Source organism: Hemicordylus capensis, chromosome 13 (assembly GCF_027244095.1).
Source record: "Hemicordylus capensis ecotype Gifberg chromosome 13, rHemCap1.1.pri, whole genome shotgun sequence".
In the NCBI taxonomy this organism is placed as follows: Eukaryota; Metazoa; Chordata; class Lepidosauria; order Squamata; family Cordylidae; genus Hemicordylus; species Hemicordylus capensis.
In genome coordinates this window covers 19,198,067-19,212,536 of record NC_069669.1, presented here as the reverse complement: position 1 = coordinate 19,212,536, position 14,470 = coordinate 19,198,067, and the positions used below count along the sequence as shown (strand labels likewise).

Genomic DNA, 14,470 nt, shown 5'->3' with positions numbered 1-14,470 from the left:
TTATAATTACTTTGGAGCTTTAACACAAGTGAAACTTTGTGCATCACTCTATCTCTGTGCTTAGAGTTACCAAACAGGACAGAATCTCTTCCTGGAGGTTCCCCACACACACCCTAACATATTTTTCCCCCATTACCAAGCTATTAAAATTGCTTTCAGTGGTCAACCTGAGAATGATGTCCTTTCCTGGAGGCTTCACACAGTCGTGTAAGATGACAATCCTATTCATGCTGGGGGTGGGGGGGAGACAACCTTTCAGTTGCTTAATTTCCACATGTCAAGTTGCTGTTAAGGGCTAGAAGCAGTTTTAAATAACAAGTTGGGAATCCATAAAACAGCTCTGCTGGATCAGGCCCAAGGCCCATCTAGTCCAGCATCCTGTCTCACACAGTGGCCCACCAGATGCCCCTGAGAAGCCCACAGGCAAGAGGTGAGGACATGCTCTCCTGATGTTGCTCACCTGCAACTGGTATTGAGAGGCATTCTGCCTCTGAGGCTGGAGGCAGCCTATAGCCACCAGACTAGTAGCCATTGATAGCCCTGTCCTCCATGAACTTGTCCAAGCCCCTTTTAAAAGCCACCCAAGCTGGTGGCCATCACCACATCCCATGCCAGACAAGATTCTGTAGATTAATGATGCACTGTGTGAAAAAGTACTTCCTTTTGTGGGTCCTAAATTTCCCGACCTTCAGTTTCATGGAATGACTCCTGGTTCAAGTGTTGTGAGAGAGGGAGAAACATTTCCTTCTGCCCACTCTCTCTACTCCGTGCATAATTTTATACAATTATAATTATATAATTCTATCATGTCTACCTGCAGTCGCTTCTTTTCCAAACTAAAAGCCCTAGATGCTGCAGCCTGGCCTCATAAGGAAGGTGCTCCAGGCCCCTGATCATCTTGGTTGCCCTCCTCTGCACATTTTCCGGTTCTGTAATGTCCTTATTTCAGTTCTGTAATGCTGAGTGGCAATCCCACTCAATTAGGGGAAGCCAGATCAGGTTTCAAAGTGCACAGCGGCCCTGAATCTGTTCCTTTCCCTCCTCACAAAGTCCCTTTTCTGGCTATGGGCTTTTCCTGCTGTCGAGCGGAACGCTACACGCGGAACGCAGGTTTCCGGGAGAACGCTAAACACAAAGGACCCTCCCTGCTTTAGTCCGTCGCTTTTGGGTGTCCCCACGCAGAGCTCCCTATTGGCCGCTTTCTTCCCGGTGCTCCTCCTCCCGCCTGAGAAAGAAAGGCGAGTGTTGATTGGGCCAGGCCGGCTGATTGGGGCGGGGGAAAGAGAGTCCACTTCCGGAGCGGTGGGCCCAGTGGCCGTGGTTGCCAGGTAACGATTCGAAAAATGCGGAAGGGGTAGGATGGGTCCCGGCGGGGAGATCGTGCCGAGGCTGGTTAGGTAAAAGTGCCTGCTCGAAGCAGCAGCGGGGACGCCGGAGGGATGGGAAGGGCGGTGGCGCCTGCTGCTGCTGGGTAGGGGCTGGGGGACTGGGCTCAGCCGTGGGGCACTTGCCATCTGTCAGCCTGCCCTACCTCGCGGGGCTGTTGTGAAGGCACCAGAAGGGGGTGGGCTCTGTCTGTACGCTCGCTTGGACTCCTGGGAGGGAGAGAGGGAGGAAAGGAGAGATAAAAAGCAGAGAACACCGCTCCTAGGGATCCATCCAACATGCTCTCTGCATACAACAACAAAAATATTTATATACTCCTTTTCAACAAGAGTTTCCAAAGTGGTTTGCATAGAGAAAGAACAAACAAATAAGATGGCTCCCTGTCCCGGAAGGGCTCACAATCTAAAAAGAAACCTAAGGCAGATACCAGCAACAGCCACTGGAGGGATGCTGTGCTGGGGGGTGGATAAGGCCAGTTGCTTTCCCCCTGCTCAATAAAGAGAATCACCATGTTTAAAAAGGTACCTTCTTGCCCTGTTATCAGGGGTTAGCCCTGCAGACTCAGGATTCGCCTCTTGTTCTCCACGCAGCAAGCCACAACCAGCCTGGGTTGGGGTGTTGTACTGGGCCTTGCAGAAGTCAGTCTGGTGTTACTGGCTGAAGCCTTGGAGAGCTTAGAGGAAACACCGCACACCAAGTAGCCAAATTCTGTTTTTCAGCCATAAGAGCTTGAAGTGCCTTGATAGCTCCTCCTTGATTCTACTGGTGTTGGAAAGTCTTTTACAAGTAGCTTCATAGTTGTTAGTATTAGCATTCTACTGTAGCATTTTAGAATCCCATTTTTCTTTTCTTTTATGATTATATGTTTGATTTGATTGACTGTACTGCTATGTTATGATTGATCTGATCTAAGACCATAATAAAGGCAATCTCTTATCTAACCTTTTCGGGGCTTCTGCTAGTCATTGTAGACCAAGGGTGAGCAGAAGGTAGATCAGAATCCACTTGTAGAAGTTTGGCAAAGGTTTCGGATTGTAGTCCTCCGCAATTAGGTTGCTGAAACCAAGAAAGCTGGGTGAGCCAGCGCAGGGGAGTGGGGAAACGGGCATCTCCCTGGCAGCATCTCCAAGGTAGGGCTGGAAAAGATTCCTGCCTACAACCTTGGAGAACTCGCTGCCAGTCTGGGTAGACGCAGACGATATTGAGCTAGATGGACCAAGGGTCTGACTCAGTATATGGCAGCTTCCTATGAGTGGGAGTTAGTGGGCCGAGTGTAGGTCCACCCCACCTGGCACCATTTTGCACCTGCCTCTTGTTCTAGTTTAAAAAAAAAAAAGTTGGTAACCACAAGCTTGAAATAGGGAGCTCATAGGCAGCCTGATACCAAACACATTTTTTGGAGGTCAATCCTGTGGAGTTCAAATGGTCGTAACTTCCTGTTGTGGAAGCGTTTTTAGGATTGCCTTTTTGTAGCCTGAGCCTTACTTGGAAGTAAGTCCCCCTTGGTTCAATGAAGCTGAGCCCCAGGTTAGAGTGCATAGATCTTAAAGTACTGTATTGACCTGGAAGTAAAAGGACTCTGAACCAGGGTGGCTCAACTTTGGCCCTCCTGCAGATGTTGGCCTATAACTCCCATAATCCCAGGCTATTGGCCACTGTGGCTGGGGATTGTGGGAGCTGTAGTTCAGAAACAGCTGGAGAGCCTCAGCTGAGCACGCCTGAAAGATGACCCTCCCAGTTTCCAATTCCAAAAACTTGGAAAGAACCTAGTCTTGGATTCAGGTAAATGCGGCCCAACATTCTGCATCAACCTCTTGCTTCTGTTAGACAGTTGTGTGGTGCAAGTTACAATTTGTAGCAAGATATTCTGTTCGTTTCTTGGGGGTGGGGTCCGTGTCTTTTGTCTTGCATGGTTTTAAAATGCTGCTCCTTAGAATGGGAATTAGAAACGTGCCAAGTTGAAAAGAAATCCTTTCCCAAGTAGCAAGGTTAAGAATGAGCTCGTTTGGAAAGGCTTGTTGAGTCACAAATGCAGCCTGTTCTGGTGATTGAACGAGTAGGTGCTTGTTACGAGGTGACGACATCCTGAGTAATCCGCTCGGCAACTTAACTCTTGTTTTGTAACTTGTTGAGGCAGAAGAGTTCTGGAGCAGTTGTGCAGGTGCTTGGGATGAAAGGAAATGCCCGCTGGTTTCAGGGATGCTGTAAATCCAGCGCATGGAGGGTTCCATCAGTCATCCACTGCCGCCACTAAGCATTTTGCGCTCCCAGTGTGCAAGATGGCTGTAGGCCGGTCTGGTGACTATGAGCCCCCTCCAGCCTCAGAAGCAAGATGCCGCTAAATACCAGTCGCAGGGGAGCAACAGCAGGAGAGGGGGCATGCCCTCACCCCTCTGAGGCACCTGGTGGGCCAGTGTGTGAAACCGGATGCTGGACTAGGTAGGCCTTGGGCCTGATCCAGCTGGGCTGTCCTTATGTTCATAGGATGAACAGAGGGCTTCCACAGCACAGGTGCAGCTCCAGAGGTTTCGAGAAAAGAACCTGAGGCAGAAGCAACTCTGCAAGGACTTAGGGAAGCTTGGGCCAACTCTACGGAGGTGTAGCTCTTCTTTGGCTATGGCTCTATGGCAGGGCATTCCAATCTTGGGTCTTCAAATATCGTTGGACTACAGCACCCATTATCCTGAGCCACAGCAACCAAATGGCATTCTGGCTGGGGATGATGGGAGCTGTTGTCCAAATCCGCAGCCCCAAGGTTTGGGCTGGTTGGGTTAAACAGTTCCAAGGCATCAAGTAAGAGCTGCCCAGCTCCGTTAAAATTAATGGGAATTTGGCCACTGACCTCAGCGGAGCTGGATGGCACCCTTAGAGAATTGACTCTACAGCCAGACGAGACAATCTTTGGGAAAGCATGCGCGTGTGCGTGCACATTTCAGTCATATGTGACTAACATAGATGCAGTCTAGGAAAATGGTTCATGGCCTAGTAGTTTGTGCCAAGTTAATGGCAAAGCTGTGTTCCACCGGAGGGCCATAGCTTGATGGTAGAGCCATTAAACTCCCATTAAAGGATTTCCAGTAGCAAGGCTGGGAATGACCTTCTCTGGAAACCCGAGAGAGCCAGTGCCAGTCAGAGTAGATAGCACTGGGGCTAGGTGCACTAGTAGCAGATTTGGTATACAAATACGACGAATATTGATGTGCCACTTTTCGACCAAAGTTCCCAAAGCAGTTTACACAGATATAATTAAAAATGGCTCCATGTCCCCAAAGGGCTCACAATCTCAAAAAGAAACATAAGATAGACACCAGCAACAGCCACGGGAGGGATGCTGTGCTGGGGATGGATAGGGCCAGTTGCTCTCGCCCTGCTGAGTAAAGACAATTGCCACTTTTAAAAGATGCCTCATTGCTCAGTTAGCAGGGTATAAGGTGGTTTAATATTCATACCTGGCATCACTTCAGTTCCACAACCAGGGCTTGACAAATCCCAGGCACCAGGGAACCATGGGGCCTAGAAATTTAATTGTGGGGCCTAAACAAGGATGTTCAGAGGCAGAGTTATTTAATCACATCTTGTTTTATGGCCAGTAGACTGAAATAAATTTGACAGACTGTCTTAACCAAATCTTTCTTGGTCCCAGGAAGCCCTGGTTCTGTTCGAAGCAAGTTATTTGTAACGGGGATAAAAAGAAGCTCAAGAAGCCCTTCCCCTCCACAGTGTGTTCTTAAACATCTATTGCCTGGCTCCTAATTTTTGAGCTGACTTCTAGATCCCAAGGAAATGTGTCACGGCCTGACAATCCTGTATAGCGCCAGGTTGGGGCGGAAATCTTTCCAGTTTCTCCTCTCCAAGCTTAAATAACCCCTGGGGTCTGAAATGTAACCGAGTCTTTCTGAGTCTTGTTCTTGGAGGCCGTCCTTGGTTGCTGGTGCCAGGATTGGACTACAAGCGTCCTCTTGGCAGGCGGCCGTTTCCCTGTTTCAGTCTATCAGCTGCCCTCTGTCAAATTTTAGACGGACACCGTGCTGCCATCCAGAGAGCTCTTTGTGAAAAGGTAGGGTCTTGTATGTTCTTCCCCCCGCAGGGGGTGACCAGACAAGGCCTGGTGCTATTTTTATACCAGCAGAAGAAGGCAAGAGGTTAGGTTTCTTTTCATAATGGCCCCTTCCAGCACTCTGAAAACCAACTCTGACGTGCAACTATTTCCACGAGGCTTAAAATTGCCTTTGACTCTCTCGGTATATTTAGGTCCATCTCTGATGGTTGGCCGTGCAGAACAGGGGGCCTTTGTAATGCAAATGAGCATTCTGAGCAATAAGGGTCTTGCATTCTCCTTTGAAACAAGAACAGCTTTAAACTTCACAACTGAAAGGCCTTAAAGGACAACTAGAGCTAAGAGAACAAATGTCACAGGGTGGTTGTGTTTTTCTTTGCAGGTGCACATCATGATTGGCATTTCTTCTGCTAAGGTGTTCTGTGTTAACTGTAACATGGCGCCTTTAGCATTGCCTCAGTGGCTTTTCAGCTGCAAGACCATCCATGCCAGTTGCTGCTAGGAATGGGGTTGGGGAGTGCCACTTGTTTGCCCCATTTCTTCTGCTTTCCTATATGCATGTTACTTCTCTGCACTGAAGTTCTCCTATTGCTAACTGAGAGAGAAAGAGCACTGGAACTCTATTCAGCAGAAGTCTGCACAACTTCGGCCCACCAGCTGTTGTTGGACAAGCACTCCCATCATTCCCAGCCACGGTGGCCAATAGTCAGGGATGATGGGAGTTGTAGTCTAACAGCTGCAGTAGGGCCCTGTTCTAAAGCAACTCTGGCGATCATAGTGCACTCCCGGAAACCAGATCTGGCTCGGCTCTGTCCTGCCTGGCCAGGGTCCTAATTCAGAGCATCAGTCTCCTTGACACAGATTTGGATCAAATAAACAGAAGCTGCTCCTTAAGCAGCTGAAAATAACCCTCCTAGCTTTTTCAGGGGCAGACGAGGACAGCTAGTTGAGGATTGAGTGACTGGCCTCTAACCATGGGAGTCCCTAGTTCAAACCTTGCCTTTGACAAGAATGCGAATATAATCTCCAAAGCGGTGGAAATGGAATTCCTTTCCCCGGCGCCTTGCGTATTGGGGCAAACCTCCCTCCAGCATCGCGAGATCCAGGGTGCGCTCAGGTATTTTCTCCGACCGTGGGATCCAGAGACGTTTGCTCCCTGGGCACCGCCTTCCGCAAGGTGGCCTGCCTCTCCTCCCGCCCCCACCCCCCCCGCCGGTTTTGCTTTTTAGCTGCTACCTTTTTGCTTTGATTGGATTTGGTGTCATCTTTGTGGGATGCAGGCATCTACTGTATGCATCATTGATACCGAGGTGAGACGTTGAGATGCGGGCTAGATCCATTTTTTAAAAAAAACACTGCGTGTACTATCGAAAATTCTCTAAAATAGACACAGCATGGAGTGAGCCTAAGCCAGTGAGGAGTGCAATGTGGGCGTTCTCAAGCTTGGGTCCCCAGGTGTTGGACTTCAACTCCCATCATGCCTTTGGCCATTGTGGCTGGGGATGATGGGAGCTGGAGTCCAGCGACATCTGGGGACCCAAATTTGAGAACTCCTGGTAGAAGTGACTTCATCCTAGGAAAGTTTCACCCCCACTTTCAGGCGCATGCTAGCTTGGCTAATGCTGTTGCTCTGGATTTTTGCTCTCTCAGGGGCTGACTGCACGCTTCATGCAAAGGTAGGAAGGAGAGCTCTGCTGATGGGGAGACATTACTTTTGAAAAGCAAAGCAGCTTCGTGAGGGGTGGGATTTAAGGGATACGTGGCAGGGGGAGGGGCCAACGCTTTCAGAGCCTGGCATATCTCTGTCCAGATGCCACCTCTGCAGGTTTAAAATGCACATTTGCCTCCATCTGCTGTTTGGGTTGATGCTTGGAAGCAGGGAAATGACACACAGGGAAAAGGTTAAGCCAGGGTTTGCCAAATCCCAGGCACCAGGGAGCCATGGCACCTAGGAAGCGGCTTTATACCGAGTCAGACCCTTGGTCCATCTAGCTCAGTGTCGTCTATGCTGACTGGCAGCGGCTTCTCCAAGCTTCCGGGCAGGGAGTCTCTCCCAGCCCTACCTGGAGATGCTGCCAGAGATTGATCCTGGGGCCTTCGGCATGCAAAGCAGACGCTCTGCCACTGAGCTACAGCCCCGTCCCCTCGAAATCTGACCATGGTGGCACCTAGACTAGGCCATCCAGAGGCAGGATTTTTGAAGACAATCTGGATTTGTCCCAGGCAGTCTTGTTTCTGTTCTGATTGAGTTGCTGGTGAAGGGGGTAAAGAGAAGCCCACTTACCCTCCCTTTCGCCAATGTCTCACGGAGTCTGGTCATTTTGTCAAGTGTCTGTTGTCTGGCTCCCAATTTTTCGAGCTGGCCCCTAGATAAAAGGGAAATAGACAGGCAGTGGTCCCTCTAATTTTTTCCATCTCTGGGCGGAATGAGTTTTGTTCGGGGCGGCAGTATCAAGGCAGTGTGTGCGCACACCTGCATTCACAATGGGGCCTTCCTGATTCAACCTGAGCGGGATCTAAAATGAACTTAGTGGACATCCAAAAACTTGTAAGTGCGCACCCCTTAGAGGGAGCAGTGCAGTCAGGGTCTGGGTTAAGCACCCCTTCTACCCCCCACCCCATCCCTCAACCTTGTTTTCATTTGGTTCTAAGAAAAGCAAGCCCACACACCATGGTGCTGGAGTTCTGTTGTACTCCGGCTTTTGCACATGATGTGTAGTTCGCCCCTGTGAGACCATCTGGTTGTGTTGTTTGCAAGTGCCTCTTGCACGCAGGTTGCTGTGATGCTTCCTAACATGCAGCTATTCTGTTCTTTTCAGTGGCTGGTGTTCTGAAGGTGGCACTCTGTTCCACACACACAAAATGTATGGTCCTGCTGAAGTACATAGGAACATAGGAGGCTGCTGTCTACTGAGTCAGCACATTGGTTCCATCTAGCGCAGAGCTGTCCACACTGACTGGCAGCAGCTCTCTAAGGTTTCAGGCAAGAGTCTCTCCCAGCCCGACCTGGAGATGCCACCAGGGAGTGAACCTGGGACCTTCTGCACGCAAACAGACGCTCTGCCACTGAGCAATGGCCCCACCTCCCTAAGGGGAATATCTTGCAGCTGGCAGTGCTCACATGCAGCCACCCATCCAAATGCAAACCAGACCCTGCTTAGCTCAGGTAGTTCATGCTCACTACCACAAGACCAGCTCTCCTAGTCCACAAGGGCTAGTCCAGTGCAGAAGAGATCAGTCAGAAGGCAACATGCCCACTGCACCCAACAGACATGATTCCTCGTCCCCCGTTTGCATGTTGCAAGAGAGGTCCCGGGAGGCCGCTGCATGTGAGTAGATTCTGTTGCCTCTCTGCCTCTCTCCAGTGCTTATAACGGCTTGTTTCCCGTGACTCTAGGAGGAGCCGCAGCCCCAGAGGGAAGCTGATGGATCTCGCTTCCACCACTCTCCTCTTCCTGCTTTCTGGCAGCCTGGGGGTCTTTGGCCTCTTCCGGCTGCTGCAGCGAATGCGAGGGAAGGCCTACCTCAAGGATGCCGTGGTGGTGATCACTGGAGCTACTTCTGGACTGGGGAAAGGTAGGTGGAGGAGGAGAGCTGTGCTCCCCGCTGGGCTTCCTCAAGAAGTCAGGCGCACACACACACGCCCCACCCCGAGTGCTTGAGCCAGGCCATCATTTTGGCCATCAGTGCCACCACAGGGGACAAATGTTTTCCATCCTCCCCAGGGATTGAAAACCGGTAATAGCCTTGTTACACTGGCAGCTTTCTCTGTGTTATCCCCCTTTCTTTATCATCCGGCAGGTCCAGGTGATACCGGGAGCCCATGCTCTCGGGGAAACAGACTTCCTGGAAGTTGTGTGATTATATGTAATGAATTATCCCTGGAATGCTCTGTGTCCCTGGAACACACACAGGTTCCCCGCTTAAAGCCCTGGCCACAGCGCCACCCAAAGAAGCATGGTTTCTCTTTATGTGATGCACTCTCTCTCTTTCCTCCCCGACCTGTTTTTTCTTCCCTCTCTCTCTCACCTGCCCAGAATGTGCCAAAGCCTTCCATGCTGCTGGGTCAAAACTGGTGCTGTGTGGTAGGAATGGAGAAAGACTGCAAGACCTTCTGCGGGAGCTCTCAGCGGCTGCTGGTCACCCAAAGAACGTAAGGATGGGAGAGCAGAAGAGTTGGAGATGAAAAGGAGGGACCCGGGCTCAGGGGTGGGGGAGTTGCTTTTCAGGCAAAAGGTCTCAGGCTCAATCTCGGGTTTTAAAAAGTCTCCAGAAGCAGATTCTGGAAGAAACCTGAAGAGACTCTAGCTATTGAAGAAGATAGTACTGGACTTAGAGGATTATTTGCATAAAGTGAATGTCTGAAATCTGGTGAGTGTCAATCCTAGAGAAATTTGGTGAATATTCAAAACTCAGATATCCCAGTTGCCCACATGAGACTGGTGAATGCCAACAACATGACCCGGTAGAGAGAGAGCATTTCTGATCTTTGCTAGCATGCTTCTCCTTCCACCCCACCAAATCCCCAAAGATCTCACATATGAATTTCCATCTCCCTTTTTTGAGCTAACCATGGTGGTGGAAGCCAGTTTGCTGGTTGGAGCTAACCATGGTTTAACCACTAGTTGAAGCTAACCATGGTCATTTGCAATATTGGTGCAGATGTAACGCTGCACCACAGTTTGCTCTGAAAAAAGTAGCGGGAGGAAGAATTGTGCAGGGGGTGGGGAAAGAGATCACACGAACCCATGGCTTATTCTCGGTTTCTGAACCACATCAAATAAATGAAGATTTAAAATCGTTCTCATCGCAACAGCTTCCTCAAACTGCTGGAAAGGAAACTAGAATTGTCTTGCAGAAATAATAGCTTTTTACAGTGGCTGTGGATGAAATTAAAGCATGTAAAAGACTGAGAATATTACTTCTGGGCTAGGCCTAGATGCTCTCTTTGTATAGGAGAGACACCAGTGAAACCGGTTTAAATACAATTGATTGCCGTCTTCTTCTTAACAGCCCCATAAACATCACACTGTGATCTTTGACCTCTCAGACATCAAAGCAGTAGTTAATGCTGCTGGGGAGATCTTGAAATGTGTGGATCACGTGGACATCCTGATCAACAATGCTGGGATCAGTTACCGGGGCACCATTTTGGACACTGTGGTTGAGGTGGACAGGAAAGTGATGGAAACCAACTACTTTGGCCCGATTGCATTGACAAAAGGTAAAATGTAATGTCTTTTTAAAAAACCAAACAAACCAAACCAGTGATGCCCACGCACACCCCACCCAGCTATGACGCTGCCACATGATATTTATCACCTGCATGCCATGCCCAATGCTACGCAGAACACCGAAGGAACAAAGTCTCTGGGCAGAAGGTTTACAGCAGGGGTGTTCAGCATGGCACACTGTGATCTTATCAGGGGCCTTGAGAAGTTTCCTTTGGATCTAGGAGCCAGCCCCCAAATCTGGAAGCCAGCCAATAGACACCTGGCAAAATTACCAGACTTGGCAACAGACACTGTGGGAGGGGAAGGGAAATGGAGGGGCTTCTCTTTATCCCCTTTCAAAGTAACCTACTTAGAATAGAAACAGGCTACCTGGGACCCGATCTGATCCAATAACTCTGCCTCTGAAAATCCTGGTCTGGTCACCACAGTTGAACTTCTAGGTGCCATGGCTCCCTAGCGCCTGGGATTTGTCAAGCCTCGCCTTATCAGGCAGGCCCCCGTGGGGTCTCCAGGACAGCCCATGGCACGCCTACTACAACTGGATTGTGTTTATGGCCAAAAAGACAGGCTGCTTCACTGCTCCACATGGCCTCGGCTTGTTATTTACCCCTGAGCAGAGAGGCACCTTTTTAAAGCAGTGATTCTCTTGTATTGAGCAGGGGGAGAGCAACTGGCCCTATCCATCCCCAACACAGCATCCCTCCAGTGGCTGTGGCTGTGGCTGGTGTCTATCATGTTTCTTTTTGGAGTGTGAGTCCATTTGGGACAGGCAGCCATCTTCATTCAATTCATTCATTCAGTTCAATTCATTCTCTATGAAAACCGCTTTAGGAACTGTGTTGGAAAACGGTATATAAATATTCATAGTAGTAGTAGAAGTATTTAAATTTCCTCCAAGTGTAGGAAGCCCAGTTGTAACTTTGCTGCTCCTCACACTGGGCCAGTTATGCTGGTGGAACCAAATTAGTGAACTTCAGCACAGGAGACCCGTTGAAAGTCCTTGGTCTCCGCTGCCTGGGCTGTGTCTCAGGGCTGTGGAAGACTGGCAGAGTCTGGTGGGCATCTAAAAGAGGCATCTGGGAAATGGAGGCTTAAGAACAGAAGAACAGCCCTGCTGGATCAGGCCCAAGGAAGCCCATCTAGTCTAGGATGCCGCTGGAAGCAGACAGGCAGGAGTTGACAGTACTGTAGACAGAACTCTCACTCCCTTTCTCTCCTCCTCCTCTCGCTTTGCTAGCAATTCTGCCTTCGATGATCAAGAGAAGACAAGGTCACATCGTGGCCATCAGCAGTGTTCAAGGCAAAATTGGCATCCCTTTCCGCTCTGCCTGTAAGTACTTCTACATGAGGTTTAAGAGGAGGTCGTCATAACTGTGAGCTGAACATGAGGAAGTATGCTGGTCTTGCGGGAGCAAGCATGAGTGGTCCCCTTTGCTAAGCAGGGTCTGCCCTGGTTTGCATTTGGACGGATGACTACATGTGAGCACTGTCAGCTATTCCTCTTAGGGGGTGGGGGCCACAGCTCAGTGGAAGAGCATCTGCATTCCCCGATCCAGTGCCTGGCAGCAGCATCTCCAGGTAGGACTAAGAGAGACTCCTGCCTGCAACCTTGGAGAAGCCGCTGCCAGTCTGGGTAGACAATACTGAGCTAGATGGACCAAGGGTCTGACTCAGTAGAAGGCCACTTCTTATGTTTCTACTGGGAGCTTCTACTTCCTCTTGGCTCTCGACCTGTCAGTGTGCAGGAAAATAGAATGGGTTGGCCCAATCTCGCTTGCAAATACAGCAAGATGGAAGGTAGTTACCCCCAAGGTTTGCATGCACCTGTCCTGGCCAGTAGCTACTTGCACAGTTACCTGCCATCGGCCAGATGTTATGCAGGTTGATTGGGAAACGGCAGCCCGGCAGCTGACCGGGCCTGTGCCCTGTGCCTCCTCCCAGATGCAGCCTCCAAGCATGCCACCCAGGCCTTCTTTGACTGCCTGAGAGCAGAAGTGGAGCAATACAACGTGGAGGTGACGGTGGTGAGCCCCGGCTACATTCAGACCAACCTGTCGCTTAACGCGATCACCGCAGATGGGACCCAGTATGGAGGTGAGGGCGGGCGTGGTTCATGTGGGTCTGCTGAGCATGGGAGTGGAGCAGCGAGCGTTGCCTCTGAAGAACGACCAGTTGGGGAACTGAAGTGGCTCTGGGTGGCGTCCTTATAGGGGAGCTGGGGGGAGAGAAGACTGACAGCGGAAGGAACAGCTTATGGCATCCACGTTGCTCCCGCAACCTGAACTCCTGCTTCTCCAGTCTCGGGCCTGGCTCACACAGTTGTTCAAATCTGGTTTTAAAGTCGGTAACCGACCTTTGTGTGATTGTATGAACCCATGCCAAGATGACCCATGTCAGTGTGTGTCCTGAGATGAATCTGAGAGTCTTGCCTTGGTGTGGGTTCGCACCATCACACCCCTGTTGGCAACCCACATTTTACTGAAGCCTCATCCAGAAGTCATGAAATCACCCTGCTGTAGCTGTGTACAGCAGGGCGGAGGAGGGAGTCCTGCTCCCACCACTCATGCTCACAGCGCGGCTTGTCTGAAGCAGTCATGGAAGTACCCACCATCACATTCAGATAAGCCGAGCATAAGCGTGAGCAGTGGGGCGTGTGGGTGACTGACGTGGCAGGGGGTGGGACTTCCTCTCCCTTTGCCCTGCTGCCTGGGGTGATTTTGGAACATCTGAAGAAGGCTCTAGATTCAAAGAGTTGTGTCAACCTTGTTCCTGACTGCATAATACTCAATCTTCTGGCTTCTTCCTAGCCCACATCTGTGGCCTTATGCTGGCAACTTAGGCTTGGCTTTCTGATCTTCCAGCCCCAGGACCTAGTGAGTGGGTGGGTGGGGAATTGCTTGTAGAAGTAACTGCAGCTGCACGTAGGGAACCGGTTCGAATGGCAGGCAGTTCTGCCAGTTTGAAGGCGGGGGTGGGTGCACTTACTCCTCCCTCTGCTTTCCCCCCGCGGGCAGTTTTTTAAGTCCATCAAGGTGGCAGTGTACCTCCTTGCCGCCCCTTTGCCAGAAGTATCAGACGCACCTGCGGTTAAAAAAATGGAGCGCTGGTGGGGGGAAAGTGGAGGGAGGGACTCCCCTGCCCTTAAAGACGCGTGCGCACACCCCTGCTGCCTTCAAACCACCCCCGCCCGGTTCTGTGCACATCTCTAGCTGCCTGTGAAACATTTCCCTCTTGTTCCCTGCAGTGATGGACAAGACGACCAGGGAAGGCGCGGCAGCTGCGGAGGTGGCTCAGGCGGTTCTCCACGCAGTGGGGGAGAAGAAAAAGGAGGTCCTGATTGCCGGCTTCCTGCCTGCTCTGGCGGTGTACCTGCGGACCCTCTGCCCCCGGCTCTTCTTCACAGCTATGGCCGCTAGAGCGCGGAAAGAAAAGAAAGCCAAGGACTCTTAGCTCTGCCTGGGCTTGCAGTGACCCTGCCCGGTCACCGCTGGCCCTCCAAGGCCCCCCATGCTTTTGGCACTGAACGCCTGTGGGAAGCATCCGTGTAAACGTCCTGAAGTCGCGTCATCGCTTTGCACCAAGAGACGAATCCCGTCCCACCCGACGGCTGCAGAACCTTGAAGGGCACCAGGAGAGGGGAAGGTGGCTGGCACCCTCCAGAAGTTTGCTGCGGTCACCGTCCACAGAGAAGTTCTTCTGCACGCTGAAGTGAACAGTAGCTGCTCTTTTACATTTTCCATCCATTGAGTGGGGCTGGTCCAAAAGACAGTTCTAATAAAACTGCATTTGCTTA

At 50.7% G+C, this 14,470-nt stretch overlaps 1 protein-coding gene across 3 annotated transcripts; it reads left to right on the top strand.

The window, feature by feature from the left end:
• Window positions 1–1,178: 1,178 nt before the first annotated feature.
• On the top strand, window positions 1,179–14,470 carry DHRS7B (dehydrogenase/reductase 7B). Of its 3 annotated transcripts, none has more exons than XM_053277149.1 (7): window positions 1,179–1,328; window positions 8,841–9,019; window positions 9,481–9,596; window positions 10,457–10,667; window positions 11,915–12,007; window positions 12,619–12,771; window positions 13,922–14,470. In XM_053277149.1, the coding sequence occupies exons 2-7, from the start codon at window positions 8,869–8,871 to the stop codon at window positions 14,125–14,127; spliced, it is 930 nt and encodes a 309-aa protein (XP_053133124.1). In that variant the 5' UTR covers window positions 1,179–1,328; window positions 8,841–8,868; the 3' UTR covers window positions 14,128–14,470. The 3 variants fall into 3 exon arrangements, with proteins under 3 accessions (XP_053133124.1, XP_053133122.1, XP_053133123.1); XM_053277147.1 differs by having other exon boundaries at window positions 1,306–1,397; XM_053277148.1 differs by lacking the exon at window positions 12,619–12,771 and having other exon boundaries at window positions 1,306–1,397.

Coding starts and splice junctions, on each gene's coding strand:
- DHRS7B (XM_053277147.1), top strand. CDS start 1,360: ATGGGTCCCGGCGGGGAGATCGTGCCGAGGCTGGTTAG. Junction 9,020..9,480: donor TACTTCTGGACTGGGGAAAG/GTAGGTGGAGGA, acceptor TCACCTGCCCAG/AATGTGCCAAAGCCTTCCAT. Junction 12,772..13,921: donor AGATGGGACCCAGTATGGAG/GTGAGGGCGGGC, acceptor TGTTCCCTGCAG/TGATGGACAAGACGACCAGG.